Below are 21,336 nucleotides of genomic sequence, written 5' to 3' on the forward strand. Positions count from 1 at the left end.
GCCTGGCAAAAGTGGGCACAAGAGGTACTTGCCTTGGGCACCGGTACCTCTTGGCCCAGCTCTGGAATGAGACATAGAAAATCAGGACCTGAATAGATGGATAATTAAAGGAGAAGGAAAGCTACCAAAGTTTATTGCCAATAGATTAGCCACAATAGTGCAAGCTATAACACTATATTTATTCTGCAGAATGCTTTACCATACCTGAGTAAACAGTACTAGAAGCTCTCTCTGTTTAATTAGGATAGCAGCTGCCATATTAGCTTGGTGTGACATCACTTCCTGTCTGAGTCTCTCCCTGCTCACTCATAGTTCTGGGCTCCAATTACAGCAGGGAGGGGGGAGTGAGGAGCAAACTGGCATGCTCAAGCCCTAGCCCTGGAGGTTTATGCTGAATACAGAAGCCCATGTGTACACAATAGAAGGAAAGAAATGCAGTGTTTTTTTGACAGAGGACTCAGAGCAGCATTACTTTGAGGGTTTACTGGTATATTTATATAGATCTTTCTGATAAAGCTTAATTAATTTTAGCCTTTCATTCTCCTGTAATATAAAATAAAAAAAATGTTTGTTTAGCATTAATCAGTCAGGGATCTCGGCATGTAGACAGCTAATCTTGACAGACAGCTCTAAACTTTGGCTGGAGGGAGAGGAATGCACAAATATGTTGTAGTTCAAAAACCATTAAAGATGAAGACCAGTTGCAGAATATTACTTCCTCCACCATGTTAGAGTTTAATGTTACAGTGAACTGTCCCTTTACTGGAGAACTGAAAACCCAAGAAGCCAATTTAGAAATGCTTCACTTTAAGCTTCTGTATGTACCAAGCCAAAGCCACCATAGACTTTTAGCAAAGTTTCCCCAGTTGCTTCCCGTATTCATTGCTCTGGATATAGGATTCCACTCTCAACCTGATGGCTTGGAATGCCTGGTGCAAGATTAAAACAAATTGAAATCCTTTCCGTTTCAGCAGAGAAGTGTATTTCACAGCATATTACAATGACATTGGGTTTGCACATCACTTTCTCCATGGCTGTTCCTCAGCAGGAGGTCGAATAGTTCCTACAGGAAAGGAGGTGAGCAGAGAGCAGATAGACATGTGCATTCAATGGGAACATGTTGTGCTGCCATATAATGGGCACAATATAGCAACATTTGCCCACCAGCTAATGCAATAGGAATAGAACTCCGGGCATATGGTTTCAACTGTATTTATCATATTTTTAGATGGGGAAATGTATAAAGAGCAGAGACTGGAAACCATTCAACGTCTTCTACCCATAACACAGAATACCACGGTCCCAGCTGTTGCTGAGGAGAAGTTGGAGAACAGCCGAAAAACTGGAGTTAACGGAGAGGGTGTGGAAGAAAATGAACAGGGAGCTGTCGTTGCTTGTTCCTTTATAGGGATCTGAAGTATAACATGGTCATTTGCAAGAGCCCATTGCTGTTCTGCGCTGACGGCGGCCATCTGTTAGATATATTGTCACACTCCCAGGCCAAATAGCTGTTTTTTTATTTTCTAACAACTGCAATTGGCAAGGGAAGAACAATCCATGCTAGTGACTGCTCATCCTCATGTCAGAGGAGAGATCACTGTCTGGTCACTTTCAGTAATAATTTACTGCCTGACCATTGCTGAATCCCTACACACAAGGCACATTCCAAGCAAAGCACAAGGTTTAGTGCTTAGTGAATAAAACACAAACGCATATTTATGAACCTTCCTTTAATCCCATAATAAATGCTATTGGATTTTGAGTTTACTGGCCAGTTATTACCCATTGAGAGCTCAATTTTTTCTTGATTTTTATTTCTAAATTACACTTACTGCAAATAATTCACTCTACAATATAAATTTAATTTCTAAACCAGCAAGTGTATTTTTTAGTTGTAATATTGGTGTATAGGCACCATCTCAGGTGCTTAAAGAAAGAGCCAGCACTTTAGGATGGAACTGCTTTCTGATAGGCTGTTATTTCTCCTACTCAATGTAACTGAATGTGTCGCAGTGGGACCTGGATTTTAATATTGAGTGCTGTTCTTAGATCTACCAGGCAGCTGTTATCTTGTGTTAGGGAGCTGCTATCTGGTTACTTTCCCATTGTTCTGTTGTTAGGCTGCTGGAGTGGGAAAGGGAGGGGGTGATATCACTCCAACTTGCAGTACAGCAGTAAAGAGTGACTGAAGTTTATCAGAGCACAAGTCACATGACTGGGGGCAGCTGGGAAACTGACAATATGTCTAGCTCCAATGTAAATTTCAAATGTTCTGTAAAAAGCAGCAAGGGCAAAACTGGGAATACAGCCATGCCAAGCAATATGTAGCACCTACATAAGGACACTTGAGGCTAAACTGGAATAAAAGAAATACCAGACAAATTAACAAGAGGGTGGACGAGCCCTGGGTTGGACCAGAGCATTGGGGGCCTGCTGGGGCTGCAAAGTGAAGGGCACTCCTAGTGTTCTCCAGGTGCCCCTCCCGACCTCCAAACCTGCAGCACGCGCATGTGCGAAAGAGGCGGCACCACACGAAAGATGCGTCACTGGCACAGCAACAGCTGAATGGCGGTTCGGGGGAGCAGGTCTGGTCCCATAAGGGCCAGGGCCCACTGGGTTTTTTCCCGGTGTCCCGAGGGCCCAGTCTGGTTGATTGGCAAGGTCACCAAACACGGGGATCTTTCCCCAATATGGTCACCTTGAGCAACATTGGGCCAATCTGATCATTTGGCCATCATAATAAAGGATGCCTAGAGAAGACTGCATCAATGAGCTGATGTGGTCCTCACCCTGGTAGGAAAATCAAACCTTCCTGAATATGGGCTCCCAAACAATGGCTAATAAGCTGCTGACTCAGTCTGGATGGCCCACCAACTTCCCAATAAAATTCAACAGCGTGTTTTTGTTGCAGGGAACACAACCCATGATTCCACTGCTTTACCATTATCAATGAGCACCTGCTGCATGGCTCATGTGCATTCCCCAGACTGTTTTCTCAGCAGTCAATAAACATGTACAGTGAAACCTCCATTTTACATCCCCTAATTTTAAGTTTTTATTTTACATTGTTTTGTGGTCCCACCTATTTATTATGCATTATACTTTTCACTGATTTTACACCATTTTTCTGGTCTGGGGGTTCTACTGCATGTAGCTCAGGTGTTCTTATTGAACAAGAGATCTCAAGACCTTGGCTCCCTTTTTAATGAATGCCCCTGTAAAAAAATCCTACTGGAACGTGGGGCAGTGTGAAAGTGGGTTTCCACTCCATGAGGTAGCCCGATACTGTGACATGAAGAAATAGGCTGGCTGACTCAGGCAGTGGAGGGGCCATTGAATCTGGGGTTGGCCTGTGCTGAATGCTTTTTATTTCTTCTGACAGCCTATTCTGTTCCATCTCTTCTCTCTGTTTCAGTGCAAATATGTCTGGCTTGTGGCTAAACCTTACTCAGTGCCCCCCGGAGGGTTACTAAAGCACTGGTGCAGGGGGCACAATTCCTAATGTGGAACATGCAAGGGACATAACTGGAAGCACAGTAGTTAAAGAAGGGAGAGAAAGAGAAAAACCTGGCTGTGTCACCACTGAAAAAAACATGTATTTTACATTTTATTCTATGAGCCACTTAACAAATAACATGTAAAATGTTAGAGGAGCAAGATTAATAGGTATTTGAAAGTAATAGACGTGGCATTTGTTTATTAAAACAGGATCCTCAAACACGGCTTAGTCTCAGGGTCCATGTTTAGCAATATCACACGTCACAGCGATGTTTGCAAATGAGCCCCAACTTCCCTACATGTATAATAAATATGAATGAGGAAGAGGCCAGATAGCAAAGCATCACGTCATTTCACAGGTCCTAAAATTAAAGGGGAGGATCATCTTTAGAGCAGAGACACGCGCTCAGATTCGGGGAGATTTAGTCGCCCCGGCGATAAATCACCTGTTCTTTGGGGCGACTAATCTCCTCGAACTGGCTAGAATGTAAATCACCGGTGGGATGGCAATTTGTGCGCTTGTTTTTTTTCGGAAATTGCCCAAAGATGCATCACGAGGGAACTTTGGGCAACTTCAGAAAACAAAGCACTCCGAGTGCCATCCCACCAGCCATTAGTCACCCCAAAGAAGAGTCAATTTATCGCCGGCGACTAAATCTCCTCAAATCTGAGCGTGTGTCTCTGCCCTTAAGTTAACTTTAAGTAAATTATCGAATGACCAATTCAAAGCAACTATTCAATTGGTCTTCATTATTTATTTTTTGTTAATTATTTGTCTTCTTCTTGTGACTCTTTCCAGCTTTCAAATGGGGGTCATGGACATCTAAAAAACAAATGCTCTGTAAGGCTACACATTTAGAGGAACATTTATCAAAGTTTTTAAAAACTCCCCTAAACTCTCATAAATTCGAAATTCGCCCGGAAACTCGAATCTAATTCAAATCGAATTCAAAAACTCGATTCGGGTTTTTTCTCCGAAAAAAACCTCAAATGTCAGGACAAACAACTCAAAATTGATCCCTGGACCTCTTCCATTGACTTAAATTGCAATTCGGCAGGTTTTAGGTGGCGAATCCTCCAATTTGAGTTCTTAAAGGGCCAGAGAATGATAAATCTTGAAAAAAACTCGAATTTATTTTAATAACTCCTTTGTCGAATGGGGCAGTTTTGACCATAAAAAAATTTGAATTTCGAATTTGAATTTTCAATTCGACCCTTGATAAATCTGTCCCTTATTGTTATTGCTACTTTTTTATTACTCGTCTTTATATTCAGGCCCTCTCCTATTCATATTCCAGTCTCAAAGGAAACAATTTAGACCCTGGCAACCAGATGGCTGAAATTGCAAACTGGAGAGCTGCTGAATAAAAAGTTAAATAACTCAAAAACCACAAATAATAAAAAATGAAAACCATTTGAAAATTGTCTCAGAATATCACTCTTTACATCATTCTCAGAGTTAATTCAAAGTTAAACAACCCCTTTAAGAACGCTTTTTTTGTTGTTGCTGGAAGTAGCTTTCAGAGGCTGATAGGAGCTGCAGTTCATCCGTCGTGGATCTGCAAGATCTCATAATCCGATGCATAATAATTATGTACAGTGTGTCGTGCCCCAAATGGTTATTGCCGTAAATATGTAAGTGATTATAGTAATATGCAGCACCAGCGTGTGCAACAGGCGCATGCAATCTGTAAATTGCTCAGCAGGGATGCTGGGAGTTGCAGTCAGACAACATCTGGCGAGAGACAGGCCGGCCATTGAGGGCTGTGGTAGCAGCAGGTTTATATAATGACTCTTGCACAGAGCAATTTGCAGTAAGTGGGGGAAACAGAGGATCACATTACCCAGTCTGGCGTGCATCAGTCTATGGAGGGCAGATACAGTGTAAGCCTAAATAACTGAGGGAGCTTCAAGGCGATAACATTGTGATGGAGGACCCATGAGGAGGAGGATGATGATGATGAAGGCCTAGCTATTAACAATTTGTCTGGCTTTCCAGCTTAGCATGTCCGTGTAAACATTCATGCACACATGATCAAGCAACTCGGCCAAACACACTCCCAGATGACTTTGTTCTCTATCGAATGTTTTCCCTTTTTCAGATAACACTTGAAAGCAGAAGCCTGTTTGGTATATTTAATCTGTCGTCCTATAACGGCCGCCCCAGATTCATCTAACGGTGGGCGCAAGATAAGTAGGAGCTCCACTTGCCGTCTCTTGTTTAATGGTGAGCCCGTAGTAAAGAAGCCCACCTGTGGTTTGTTTTGCTAAAAAGTGTAAGTTATAGATTGCAGCCCAGAAAGCCTCTCATTGTGGGGAAGATAATGTATTCTGGAATGTTTTACATTATTCGATCATTTTCAGCGGGCACTTGGAATAAACATAACGGGCCCGATGTATACACAAGGCATGAGTCAAGGCTGCAATGTAAACCTTTGCTTTGTGCTAATGTTCTTCCAGATAATCTCGCTCTATTGATTGGAACATTTGTTAGCGCTAAAACAAATAATCAGCAGCCCATTACATGTGGGTGTTAATAGTCACATCTAGGCCATTTTAAACAAACGATATTACTTTCCACTCTTAAAACCTGAGTCGAATAACACAACAATTGTATTTGGAAGGTTCCGTTCGGCTTACACGATGGAAATTTCAATTGCCCTAATATTCAGATTGGCTGGCGAGGATGTGTTATTAACGTTTATTATGCCAAGAGAGCATTTTGCTAGTCAGGTAGTATAATTTGGCTTTTGTGCTGCCGGGGCTCGTAGCAGCGATTCCAGACCTCCGACGCGGGCACATAATATTCTGCCACAATCTGCAGAGACGGAGCGGCCTATCGTTGACATGGGACATGCAGGAACACTCACAGTTACTTGTATAAAGCAGCATTTGAATTCCAGCTGAAGTCTCATTTACTGTAGGAATGCCACTGGGTGAATTTGTCATTAATTGCTATCAATCCGCTACAACTAATTACATCAGGAAGGGAGAAACAGAACTGCGGTTGTGCAGTAAAATGATACCAGATGCTTCAAATTGAGTGTCGCTATCACAACGGAGCTATGCCAAATTGCATTCTGTTTAGCACAAAGCAAAATGCCACTTAAAGGAGAAATAAAGTTTAACTAAAGAAGTAGCTAGAAATGTTGTACATTATGTTTTGTGCTTCTGTACCAGCCCAAGACAACCACAGCCCTTTAGCAGTAAAGATCTGTGTCTCCAAAGATGCCCCAGTAGCTCCCCATCTTATTTTCTGCTGATTCACTGCACATGCTCTGTGCTGCTGTCAGTTTTCGGAGCTTAGGGACCCACTCACAATATACAGTACACATAGAATAGAAATGTCACAATATAAGGCTGATCAGTAATTAATATGGATAATTACTACATGGCAGCACAGAAACCAGTGCAACTAGCATCAGAATTTAATAATCAGCCCTGTAGCATCAGCTTATATTACAGACCAGCCTCATTTTCTGCTGGATAATTAGTGACGACCCCTAAGCTTAGCTTCTCAACAGCTGCTCAGAGCCCACTGAGCATGTGAGTGTCACAGACACTTTCCAAGATGGTGACCCCCTGTGACAAGTTTGAAGTCCAGGATCATTGCTGCTATTGACAAGCTGAAACTTTAGGCTGTTGCAATAAGCTTAGTATATAAAATATGGCATTTTTAACCATTCATTTTTAGGGTTTAGTCATCCTTTAAGTCCTCAAATATCAGAGCTATAGTTTAAAGTTATTTTGGGCCTAACACCATGTCAGTTTGACACAATCGTATCCAGGCTTCATGGCGGGGTCTGGTTAATAATATCCATAATAATGTTTTTATGGCAGAAATTTTGAAAAACAAAATTCTCAGGGTACCAAAGCTCTTGTAGTTCCATTCTATAGTCACCTATCTTTTAGTGGTCGGGCCACTAGTCACATATTACATCTACATGCTTGCATTGTTAGTTAGCAGTTAACTTAGATGCATGCAGCATGGCTGCACAAAAATCAGTCACTGCCATGGTGTTAGGCCCAACAGTTCAGTATAAAAATAAAACTGTGTAAACAGATAGGCTGTGCAAAATAAAAAATGTTTATAGTAAGTTAGCCAAAAATGTAATGTATAAAGGCTGGAGTGACTGGATGTCTACTGTAACATAACAGAACACTACTTCCTGCTTTTCACCTCAATATCTAAGGTTAGTCAGTGACTTGAAGGGGGCCACATGGGACATAACTGTTCAGTGAGTTTGTAATTTATCCTCAGCATTCAGCTCAGATTCAAAAGCAACAGTTATGACCCATGTGTCCCCCCTCTAGTCGCTGATTGGTTACTGCCTGGTAACCAATCAGTGGAAATCAAAAGAGATGCAAAGCATTATGTTACACATCCAGTCACTCCAGCCTTTATACATTACATTTTTGGCTAACTAACTATATTAGTATATTTTGCACCGCCTATCTATTTACGCAGTTTTTAATTTTACACTGAACAATTCCTTTAAAGTCTACTAAAAAAACATGTAAACATTAAATAAACCCAATAGGCTGGTTTTGCCTCCAATAAGGATTAATTATACCCTAGTTTGGATTACAGAGAAAAAGGAAATCATTTTTAAAAATTTGGATTATTTGGATAAAATGGAGTCTATGGGAGACAGCCTTTTCGAAGCATTCTGAATAACGGGTTTACGGATAACGGATCCTATACCTGTATATGATACATGTTACTGGGTACCAGTGCCGGGCCAAGTCAGCCGGGCGCCCTAGGTAACCCAGCCAACTACGTCGCCCCCCGCCGAGTATGCGTGAGTGTGCATGCGTGGAAGAGCGCAAGCCCTGAGGACGTGTGAACAAGGTGCTGTTTTATTATTACAGAGAAAAAGGAAATTGTTTATAAAAATGTGGATATTTTGGATAAAATGGAGTCTATGGGAGACAGCCTTTGCCTGCACTAAATATTAACTTAAAGGTGATCAGAGTTTCAGCGGAAGTCTATATACTGAGAACAAAGTCTTACTTGCTAGCCATGTTCCACTCCAAAGCCGGATTCTGAGTGCCTCTGTCCCCCTCGCTCAGTAGTCCTCCATTGTTACTCTCCTTCTCTGGTTTCAGCTGATCCCACTGTGCAGTGCCAATGTTTATAGACTGAAGGTCTACCTGGTACTGCCGGTCTTCCACTTCTGATCCAGGATCTCTAAGAATTCCTATGTTCAAAGCACGCCTGGAGTAAAGAAAGAGATAAAGCTTAAAAAAACATTCAGGCTGTATGTGTGGTGGAAAACAACAGCAAATCATGTGTATCTTTATTTTCATAATTTCATGTTATATAGTGGTTACTGACTGAATATAGAATATTTTGGGCCCAATGAGTCCTGGTACTATACAACGCATACAAACTGTCAGCAGACCGATCAATTTACAGTTGGTTTTACAGATGATAAACTGTCAAGAACAAAGTGGCAGAAGCCCGTTCTCCTCCCCATTTTTTGGAGGGAGAGAGTGACCCACTTTTTGGCTGCCTATTATAATGAAAGGTGATTCTCAACTACGTGAGCTGAAAACAAGACATGTGATACAGGACAGAGAAAACAGCTATCAATACTCTGCACATTTCCCATGGCTAACCCCAAAAGAACAGTGCCTGAACAACAGATGGTATTGTGGGTATTTTAAACTCTCCGAGCTCATTTGGAGGCAATTTATATATTTCTAACAAGCCCAAAGTTCCATTAAGGCAGTAAAACTGTCATACCCCATAGAAACATCTTGTGTTTAGAAGTACTTATAAAAGACTTGTAAAAGTATTGTTAGTCTGTAAGGAATAAAACGCCCAGCCTTAAATTTGAAAGTTATTTTTATTGCTTTATTATTACAAATTACTTCACAAGGGAACATCTCATCCCAAATAATGTAAATAAAAAAACTCAGCTATGTAGTCTCTGTACTGGGCACAATCACCCAGGCAGGCAGTAACAGGACCCCTGAGGGCTGGACACACTGGGACTTCTTCAAGAGTCCTGCCAGCCCAGTCTGACCCTGGCAACATTGTTGCAATGGTCAGAATGGGTTGGCAGGACTCTGGAAGTAGTCCTGGTGTGTCCAGGCCCTCATGAGTCCTGTTACTGCCTGCCTGGGTGATTGTGCCTAGTGGGTGATGGAGGTGTGGATTGCTTTGCACCTGATGGTTTCCCTTGGGATAATATTTAATGAAGGTTACTTTATCACAGTGATCCCCAACCAGTAGCTTGTGAGCAACATGTTGCTCCCTAACCCCTTGGATGTTGCTCCCAGTGGCCTCAATGCAGGTGCTTATTTTTAATTCCAGGCAAGTTTTGGTTGCATAAAAACCCGGTGTAATGCCATAGAGGCTACAAATAATTAATCACAACCCTTATTTGGCATACGCTTGTGTTGCTCCCCAACTGGTTTTACATCTAAATGTTGCTCACGGGTGGAAAAGGTTGGGGACCCCTGCTTTATCAGGTAAGTATGAGTTTAATGTTAAAGTGAATCAGTAAATGCAGCACAAGATGATCGAGTAGAGTTCAAACAATCCAAAGATTACAAAATGAAGCATGTTGAACTTGAAGAGGGTAAGTAAACTCACACCTGATTTATTGTCATCATGGCAAAATATGCTGCTGATCCACTACTCCAAGGCAAAGTTCTACATAAATGTGTGGAGTATCCATATGGATTTTATACTCAGATTTTAGGTTATATTGTTCTCACACCTCTGGGTCTCACCACCCTTCCATCTAAGTACCATAAAATATACAGTAATGCCTAATATTATTATTATTTTTTTAAATTCCTGTAGGTTTATGTGACATCAGAATATGGCAATTGTGGATGCAATCTACTACAGTGTTTACTATATATTATTCAGCTGAATCCAGAAATGATGGATTTGTATATCCCTAGTCATGTAACACAGGTTAAATCATTAAGCATTCGGTATAAGGCTATATCTTGCAGCTTATTCATTGTTCTGTATCAGAAGGAGATATTTTATCTCATATACACACACACATCCATTTTTCACAATCTTGTACTTGGATGTTATCCTCAATGCAGCATTTCTCTGAATGATTAGGCACCATAACCTACAGGTTACACAGGCTTGGTCAAGATTTAATATAGATTTGCTTATCCAGGCTCAATGCCAAATAACATTTATTTGAAGAAGGAAATATATTTTCGATCGCAAATTCCCAGTTTGGTGGGACTCCCTAGAGGCAGAAAAGAAGCAGGAATTTGATGGAAATTATTTGACTTTTTCTCTGATAGTTGCAGCTGTACTCTAGAGCCTCACATGGGCACTTAACCTACACTATATGCAATTAATGGCCTGTATCTAAATATTACTAGGCACATTTAAAGCTTAATTCTCTCTTTTACGGCTTCTCCCCAGAGGCCTCCGTGATGTCATTTATTTCCCTTACCATGGCTGTTTTATAGATTCACATGCGTTCACTTATATTGCAGAGAAATGAGTGACATCAGGTCGTACTTGAACGTACTTATTTGCTTTTGGCTAATCCAAATAAATGTTAATGTATATCTCTGGAAATATTATCCAAAACAAAATGATTTAATGACATTTTGGGCAAAGAAATTCTACTTTATTGAATAATTTGAATTGCGCTCATTCCACGGCATGATGGGAAATAATTATTTACACTCATTATACAATAAAATAGCACTTCTCTAATAAGACTGGAACAGAATGCAATTTATTTTGTCCTTCCTTCATTTTAACCCAGTGTTTCCCAAATTTCAAGGGTCTTTGGCAAATCTGATGAGGCCCTGGTGGACTGTTTCCACCAAAAACATCAGTCACTGTTACTTTGGTTTTTTTTTTTGTTTGTTTTTTTACAAGGGATTCCATTATCCTCCCATCAAAATTATAAGAGGGTCCAGAAAAATTTCTGCCAGCCCAGTTGTTTTCACTACAACAGACATTGTAAGTTAAATTGCTATTAAAGGAGAATGAAAGGTTTCATCTAAGTAAGCTTTATCAGAAAGGTCTATATAAGTACACCAGGGGAGATTAGTCGTCCATCGACAAATTTTCTCTTGTTCAGGCCACGAATCTCCCCGAAATGCCTTCCCGTCGGCAAGAATACAAATCACCGGCCGGATGGCATACGAATTGCTTTGGATTTCCGAAGTTGCCGGAAGTTTCCTCATGAGGCAACTTCAGAAATGTATGCTATCCCACCGGCGATTTGTATTCTTGTCGGCAGGAAGGCATTATATTTTGGGGAGTCGCCCGAAGTATGGGAGATTTGTCTCTGGGCGACTAATCTCCCCCAAATCTTTATGTGTGCTACAACAGTTAAAGTGAGAGCTGGGAAGATATGGAATTTCTCCCTGGATCAGTTGTACAGGCTTTAAATTAGATAGCTTTAAAGGAACAGCAACATCAAAAAATTGAAAATGCTTTAAAATAATAAAAATATAATGCAGTGTTACCCTGCACTGATAAAACTGGTGTGTTTGCTTCAGAAACACTACTATTGTTTATATAAATAAGCTGCTCTGTAGCAATGAGGGCAGCCATTTAAAGAATATAAAAAAGGCTCAGGTTACACAGCAGATAAGCTCTGAAGAATATAATGGTGTTATCTGTTATCCACTATTTAACCTGTGCCATATAGGCTTTTTTTCAATCTCCGCCATTGCTACACAAGCAACTTGTTTATATGAACTATAGTAGTGTTTCTGAAGCAAACACATCACTTTTACGAGTGCAGGGCAACAGTACATGATATTTTCATAACTTTAAAACACTTTCATTTTCGGAGAGGCTTCAGATAGGGTTTTTGCCTTCCTCTGGATCAACTGGCAGTTAGGCAGGTTATATATAGACATAAAAGGTTGAACTTGATGGACATGTCTTTTTTCAACCAAACTTACTATGTTACTGTGAGTATGGAGGTCTTGTTGGTGTACAGTATTGATTGAATTTGCTGCATTTGCCATTTTAATCTGATCACAATTTTTATTTGCATGTGCAAAGGGGGTGTAACACTTTATTTGTTGTGAGAACCAATAACTGACATACACAAGAGCATCCCTGTCCAACAGGAGCATTAACATCTGGATAAACCTACTTTGATCCCGAACAAAGATCTACTGGACATTCAGTGCTTATAGATGAAGAGCTCAAGCCGTCTAGACAATCATATTTTTTTTCTCTTCTGGCAATCTTCCCTGTTATTGCAAAAGCTGCAGCTTAACAACTATCTGTGATACTGACAAAGCTCCAAAACTCTTAAAAATAGTTTGAATACTATTTTAAAAGTAGACAGATATAAATCATTTCAAACCCCAGATATATTTAAAGTAAAGAGCACATGCACAGATGAAATATCTATGGCAGACTTGTTTTCTTCATGTCTTGATAAACTAATAGGGCAGACCACCCTGCCTCCTTGAGATATTTCTGAAGCAACATTGCCTTTTAATTGATAACAGAAATTGCTGCAAGTTACCCTCAGATACACCTCTCGCCAGACGTAGCACAACAAATCCTTAAATACACTATTCTTAGTTTTATCAGGAGCCAGTGAACCTGCCTGTATGTTTTGGAATTTAGGAAGAAACCCACGCAAATAGAATACAGTGCTGGCAGGAACTGAACCTAGAATCACAGGACTGAAAGGCAGCAGTGCTAACCACTGAATTGCATTCAACTATATACTTTTCGTTGGAAATGTTTATTTCTCGGTGGGTGAAACCCATTCTCTGGGCTCACCTGGCCAACTTGTCATCAGGCATGACTTTACAGACTAGATTGCTCCAACGAGAAGCAAGCGTACCATATGTTGAATTGTGCATGTAGACAGCAATAAGGAAAGTCTTGAGTCAATAAAAGGCAAGGTCTTTGGATGTTATTGCTAAAAAGGTATCAGCTTACTGCACCAGAACAAACTTAAGTAGCATTGAGTTCTCTCCAAAGACATCCACAAGAAGCTCTGCTCCAGACACTGAGATTAAAGGGCTAATTTAAGATTCCATAGTGTAGAATGCAATTTTGGGTGCACGTTGCCATGTTTTTTATGCACACTGCAATGTTCTTTTACTATAATTCCATAATTGTAGCTACAAGGTGGAGATGTGCCTGGAGCAATTGTGGACAGTGTTAAAAAGAGCACAATTTTTTTGTGTGCTTCGACTTAAATCAGACACAATTGCCTTGAAAGTTTTTGGAGTCCGAATGTCTGAGTTTTAAGATACCATGATGCAGCATTTTCACCCCAGTTCCATAGTAATTACAGCTGCAAGGTACAAATGTGCCATGCTCCAACAATGTGTACCATTAATATAAACTACACAGTTGGAATGAGGTCCCTGTCTGAAAGAAATTACAATCTATGAGGAAGGGGAGATAGTCAGCAACAAGAGGCGTGGGGGACAAATAAATCTTAAATCTCCTTACATCCAGGGTCGGACACGGCCGGTGGGACAATGGGTAAAAACCCAGTAGGCCCGGGCCAGACCCACTTCCCCCGATCAGCCGGCCCCCAAAAGAAAGCAATGATGCGTGGCGCTGAGCGTGCGTCCGCGCATGTGCCCTAAAAGTTTGGAACCTGGTGGCCCCCAATGCTCCAGTCCGACCCTGCTTACACATCCATTACACTACTTAAAGGGGAGCACCACCTCAAAACTGTGTGTCTTGGACTTATGGAAGTTGTTGTGAAGACAATAAAGGCTGTGAAGTCTTGTTGGGGACACCGGAGACTTGTGAAGTGCAGATGGTACATTGAGAGGCTATAATTAGGGGCTGAGGGCAGTAAGCTGAGGAAGCAGTGTTGTTGTGTACTCATGAAAACATTGAGAGGCAGTTGGATCTATTGGGGATACTGCAAGCTGTGGTGTGCTGCCAAGGACACTGGGAGTCTGTGGTGCATCTTTGGCTCCTTTTTGCCCTAACCTTGATGCAACATTTTAGGAACACTTACGCTAGGAGGCTGTGTCGTACTAAAGACATATATAGACATATGTATAGCTGTATCCTTACTAATCCAATATGATGTAGCATTTTATTTGTTTGTCCCGATGCTTGAATTCATTGTTAGCAGACTTTAAGGTCATTTAAACGTGTGGTTCCTAGTGCTTTTCCTCTGTTGTTGCTGACCATAAACAAAATCTGCATGGTGCAAAAACATCACAGTCAATAAGTCTCCCGCAACTTCTATCCCATAGGATTAAAGGCACATGTATCTCACTTATGGATCCTTATTTTCTGTCAATCTTAATATAACTTAAAAATCACTTCTTGTTTCCTTCAAACTTACAGACAAATTCTCAATAACACAACATGTGACCTACATCTCCTATCTTCTCACCAAGTATTCTCATTTGATCCTCAAATGACCCCAGTCTCTCTTGTCCACTTATTAAATCTTCACATTTACAAGATTTCTCCCAGGCTGCTCCCTCTCTAAGGAATGCATTACCAAGCGGGGTCGGTCACTCCTGCTGCCTTCAAACTCTCAAATTCTCCCTCAAAATGCATTTTTTTCATTAAAGCCTCTAACCAAACGCGTTCTTAAAACTAAACCTGGCATCTGCTTGGATACATATGCCAGGACTTAAAAGTGTTGCTCAAATCTGTTCAATATTATAACACTGAATAACAACGTGTATGTAAAAAGGCGACGTGATAAAAGGAAATGATCTTCCAAATAAAATGTTTTCTGCTTATGTTTGAAAACCACTAAGTACTGCAGTAAAAATGGGGATACTTAGGCTTTTAGGCAATCGTTATCTTACTGACAAGGGAAGTCTCTCTCCTTCAGTCAGATCGGACCAGGGCCTTCCCCAATGACTTCTAAAGGAACTTCAAATAAGCAAAAACAATGCCTAAAATAAGGGGAAACTGCAATACCGTATATACTCGAGTATAAGCTGAGTTTTTCAGCCCCCAAAATATGCTAAAAAACTCCACCTCGGCTTATACTCGGGTCAAGCGCAAAAACGGTCGCCGGCGCCTAAGAATAGTCGCCGGCGTCCAAGAATAGTCTCCAAGAATATTCGCCGGCGTCCAAGAATAGTCTCCAAGAATAGTCGCCAATGGGAGCAGAAACCCTCAATTTTTTGATTGAAACTTACCAGAAGCTGCTGCATTTCTCACCCTAGGCTTATACTCGAGTCAATAAGCTTTCCCAGTTTTTGGAGGTAAAATTAGGTACCTCGGCTTATACTCGGGACGGCTTATACTCGAGTATATATGGTATCTTATCCTGTCGCCAAACTGATACCAGCAAGTGGTCAATGCCAGAGTCTGAGGGAATCCTGGTTGAGGAAGGATCAGTGGTGCCCTCACCTAGGGGGGAAAAACATTGTCAACAGCAAGTGACAAGAGGAAATCTGGGTGTTTTTATTTCAACATATTTGAAATACAACACCTCTAGTTGGGATAACAACATTCTTTTTAAATGTTAGGCAACATCCAGGGACAACTCGCAACATTTTTCATACACAAAAATCACTGGTGAATATAGAAGAATTTCCAAATTATCACAAATGCTCCAATTGGTGTAAAGCTGGCCTTAAATTGAAAGACCAGTTTGTTTGCCGTTTCCTTGATATGCCCACCTTGAGGTTCACAATGGCAGCGATAGAGGCCATTGGAGTGAGGAATGCACCAACAAGCTGAAGTGGTGATTGCTAGATTTTTAAACAGTCTAGTCAATATCTGCCCGATTCTCAGCTAGATATTGGTTGGGTGGACCCATTGGAATGCCCCATACATGAGGAGATAAACTGTCAACTCGACTAAATGTGCGGAACCACCAGCTAAAATCTGCCCCTGTATGGCTAACTTTAGTCTGCTGATAATGAAACTGTGTGGCTTCTGATGCATTAAACATTTGTGACCGTGGTTATAACAGTTGGGATTCATGTACATAAATAAAATCCAAAAATTTGAAGTTTTTATGGTTTCTTGATACGGTCCATAAACTCAGGGATTTAATCCAAGTTTTGCATTCACTCATCTTGGAAACTGAAATCAATTTTCAGCATCACTGAGTGACACAAAGGTGTTTGGAGTTTAGAGAGGCGGTAGTGCCTGAGCTTTGACAATTTGTATTTATGAAAAGGAAGAGAGATTTCAAAAATAACCATTTTCAGCACACTTGGCTTTGCGGACTGTAACATAGGATTGAAAATATGAATCCAGTTATAGATGACTCCAGAGGAGCAATAAAGGGCGTTTCTTCGGAGCTGTTTCCTCTTATGTATTGTAAAGGGCCAGTGCTGCATAAACCTGTATACACCTTTGTTCAATAAAAACACAATAAATAGGACAGGTGTGGAATAAAGGAATGAAACACATCCCCTGTGATCACCCAATGCTCAGACCTTACAACAATTTGCATACTAAAAAAAAATACTGAAAATGTCATTGTAAGCAAGGTTCCAAGATACAATCAGTCTACATGTTAGTTAATTTTACAGTTATTTGTAAATGTGATTGCTATTGAAAGCACTCTTTGCCCTGAACAAATGCTGATTGTCCCCCTTTAGGGCAGAGACACACAGGGGAGATTAAGTCGCCCGACGACTAATTGCATTTTCTTCAGACGCAAACTACCTTCCAGCCAGCTAGAATGTACATCGCTTGCGGGATGGCACTTGGGAGTGCTTTGTTTTCTATTTTTTTTGTTTGTTTCTGAAGTTGCCCGACATTTCCACGTAAGGCAAGTTCGGGTGTTTCGGAAAACGAAGTGCTCCGAGTGCCATTCCGCCGGCCATTTAGATTCTAGCTTTTCTTTTTGGGGAGATTAGTAGTCCGAAGAAGAGGCGATTTGTTGCTGGGTGACTCCCCGAAATCTTCAGACTCTTGGATTATTGGAGTCAGCCCTGAACAAATGCTGATTTCAAAAGCTATATTATAGTCCAGACAGTAAAGTGCCTTTTATTTTGCCTAATTCACTATTTTCACTTATTTACACAACCAGCAGCACAGGGCAGCCCCAAAAGGCCTCCTTAATACATATTGCTGCCAACCGACTTCTACACCTTTAACGTGCACAGCATTGCTCACAAAATCGCTTCCTACACTCGAGCATCTGGGTTTGGGCAAATTTATGTACTGAGAAATGATGAGGTCAAGCAGGGAAATATTGCAAGTTTAGCTCTTGTCCCAGCTGGAATATTCTGTTTTCTCTTCTTTTACATGTTTCAAATTGAAGGTGTTTCTTGAAAACAGAAGCATTCAGGAGTCCAAGGAATGCCTTCTTTTCTGGCCTCAGCCACATGGGCCTCTTTTGCTTTTAATTCTCTTCAATGCGTGCCAGCACAAAACTGCCTAATCTGTCTCTATTTTGAAGGACTGATGATCAAAATTTATTTTACAAAAATCAGAAAATACACATATAACATAGGTGAGGCGAGGCTACATGTGCACCAACACCTATAAATGTCAGACTAGTTATTGTCTAAAAGAGACAAAGATCAAAGGTACATACTGGGATAATATTAGGGGGAGACAGATCTGAAGCTGTTGGGGCCCGGGGTGGGGGTGCAGTGAGGACTGATATGCACTTTCAATACAATTGAGAACAAAGTAGGTTTGGGAGCAGGGTTAAACGGATTTTGTGGTTGGAAGCATTAACTTCTACTAATGTCACCGAGAACGGGATGCGACTGTTAAAGGGATACAGTCTTCAAAACATCAGTTAATAGTGCTGATCCAGCAGAATTCTGCACTGAAATCCGTTTCTCAAAAGAGCAAACACATTTTTTTAAATTTAATTTTGAAATCTGATTTGGGGACATATTGTCAGCTTCCCAGCTGCCCCCAGTCATGTGACTTGTGCTCTGATAAACTTCAGTCAATCTTTACTGCAAGTTGTAGTAATATCACCCAGAACAACGGGAAAATAACCAGATAGCAGCTCCCTAAATAAAAAATACATCAAAAAATCATAGCAGAATCCCTTTAGAGCAGAGACACACGGGAAGATTCGAGGAGATTTAGTGGCCCGGCGACTAATCGCCTTTTCTTCAGACGCCTTAGCACCCAGAACTGCCTTCCCGCCAGCTAGAATGTAAATCGCTGGTGGGATGGCACTTGGAGTGCTTTGTTTTCTGTTTTTTTTGTTTATGAGGTCGTCCAAAGTTTTCTCATAAAGCAACTTCGGAAAACGAAGTGCTCCGAGTGCTTTCCTGCCGGCCATTTAGATTCTAGCTGGCTGGAAGGCTTTTTTGGGGCGATTAGTAGTCCGAAGAAGAGGCGATTTGTTGCTGGGTGACTAATCTCCCCGAAATCTTAGCGTGTGCCCTTACCCTTAATGTCCTCTAAGTGACATAGGAAGCATAACACACATTAATGGCTCTACCTTTATCCTGTGATAGCTACAAAACCCCAATCTTATTCATAAATGAATATTAATGAGCTGTGTTGCTATTATTCTATATGATTGTAAAATCCCCAACATATTAAATATAGCGCTACAGTTATTACAATACACACACACACACACACAAACATGGGTTTCATTTTCTGGAAATCCATTATCCAGAAAGCTCTGAATTATAGAAACCCATCTCCAATAGATTCAGTTTAAATCAAACAATTCCCATATTTAAAAATGATTTCCTTTTTCTCTGTAATAAGTATGTGAGTTTGTTTTGTACCTCAAATAAACTGACATCCCGAATGATTGCTTATTTATGAAAAAAATTGATTGTAAAAAAACTTGATTGAATGCAATCGGGGTAAAAAACAGGAATTTTATAGGCTTAAAAACTCATCAAGTTTTCGAAAGCAAACCAGCATAAAATACAGAAAATCATGAAGGCAAAAAATATCTTTAAATAGTTAAAGGGACTTCTGCCAGTGACTTCTAAATGACCTCGACAAGTTTTAGCTGGAGTATTTTCGGACTTGGGCTTTTAGCAGCTTCTGAGCATAATAAATCTAAAAATATTTAAGTTTTTTTTCCCCAAAAAAATCAAGTTTTTATTTTCCCAAAAAATTCAAGTATTTTAGTGAAACTACCATCGAAAAACTTTATTTTTTTGGAGAAAGCTTACTTGACCTTTAATAAATAACCCCCTAAGTATGGTGATCGAAATTATGAAAAGATGCCTTATCCAAAAAGCCCCAAGTCCAGAGCATAACAAGTATGGGATAGTACCATAATTATATAGCAGACTGGTACAGGAGCTAAAGTTGCTTCTGAGCTTTAGATGAAACCCAATATCACAGCAGATCAACAACCAAAGAAAACACACAGTACAGTTGCCAACTCATCATGTAATTATAGTATTACCTGGACCACATCTACTCTACTCGTTCAGTGTTTTATATATCATCTCCCATAACCCTTCTATTGCTTTACAATATATTAATTTACTATATACTATTAAACCATGAGGACCACATAGTTTCCTCCTCTGCGCAACAACTGAATGAACTGACTTTATATAATCCTAAGGGGCCTATTTACTAACATTCATATTTCTATTTTTTTTCTAAAAATTCGTGTTTTTTTTTTTGTTTGTTTTTTAAAAAAGTCTCATACTCTAAAAACCACAAAAATCTCTAAAACAAAACTTTAGCAAGTAAAAGCAGTCAAGGTCTTATAGAAGTTAGAGGGAGCTGGGCTGATCCTTTTAGAAGTTTTTGGATTTTTTCTGTTAGCAATTCTGCAAAAAAAACCAACAACACATTTTTAGAGGTTTTGTATTTTTTAGCTCATCTTTTAGAGTGTTTCCATCCACAATTTTTTTATTTGGACCTTTTAATAACCTTCTTTTTATACTATCTATCTATCTATCTATCTTTTATCATCTATCTATCTATCTATCTGTCTTTTATCATCAATCTATCTGTCTGTCTGCATGTAATATCCATCCATCCATCTACCTCTGTCTGTCTATCTATCAATCGATCGATCTGTCTGGATCTCTATCTATCTATCTATCTATCTATCTATCTATCTATCTATCTATCTATCTATCTATCTATCTATCATGTATCTATTTATATCTATCAATCTATCTATCTATTTATATCTATCAATTGATCTATTTATATCTATCAATCTCTCTCTCTCTCTATCTATCATCTGTCTGTCTGCATGTAATATCCATTCATCCATCTACCTCTGTCTGTCTATCTATCAATCGATCGATCTGTCTGGATCTCTATCTATCTATCTATCTATCTATCTATCTATCTATCTATCTATCTATCTATCTATCTATCTATCTATCTATCTATCTATCTATCTATCATGTATCTATTTATATCTATCAATCTATCTATTTATATCTATCAATTTATCAAAATATCAATTTATATCTATCTATCTATCAGCAATACAGTAAATGTACCCAGCAATACACAATACACAGAGAACCGAGAATCTATCATCTATTTATTTATATCTATCTATGTATCATGTATCTATTTATATCTATCAATCTATCTATTTATATCTATCTATTTATCTCTCTCTCTCTCTCTCTCTCTATATATATATCTATATCTATCTACCGTCTATCTATCTATCTATCTATCTATCTATCTATCTATCTATCTATCTATCTATCTATCTATCAGCAATACAGTAAACGTACCCAGCAAATGACTATTCCTTGCTCTGTGTAGTTGTAACGGGACACTGCATGCACTGCTGACTAACTTGTTTTCGGAGATCAGGGCATGAGTAATTTAAGATACATAAATGAAGAAACAATATAAAACGCTCTGACACGCGGCTAAGTATAAAAATGAAATAGCTACATTTTACATTGCACTCAAAAAACTTTTTTTTTTTTTGCAGGTTCCAGAGAAAATCCCTAATGATTAGG

At 39.8% G+C, this 21,336-nt stretch overlaps 1 protein-coding gene across 3 annotated transcripts in view; it reads right to left on the reverse strand.

Moving 5' to 3' along the window:
• vps13b.L (vacuolar protein sorting 13 homolog B L homeolog) overlaps nt 1-21,336 on the reverse strand; it is a 591,067-nt gene that overhangs the window by 199,861 nt on the left and 369,870 nt on the right. For all 3 annotated transcript variants that reach the window (XM_018268144.1, XM_018268145.1, XM_018268146.2), the window contains exon 31: nt 8,513-8,716. In XM_018268144.1, the coding sequence (XP_018123633.1) occupies nt 8,513-8,716 (204 nt within the window). The remainder of the gene's footprint in view (nt 1-8,512; nt 8,717-21,336) is intronic.

This window comes from Xenopus laevis, chromosome 6L (assembly GCF_017654675.1).
Source record: "Xenopus laevis strain J_2021 chromosome 6L, Xenopus_laevis_v10.1, whole genome shotgun sequence".
NCBI lineage: Eukaryota > Metazoa > Chordata > Amphibia > Anura > Pipidae > Xenopus > Xenopus laevis.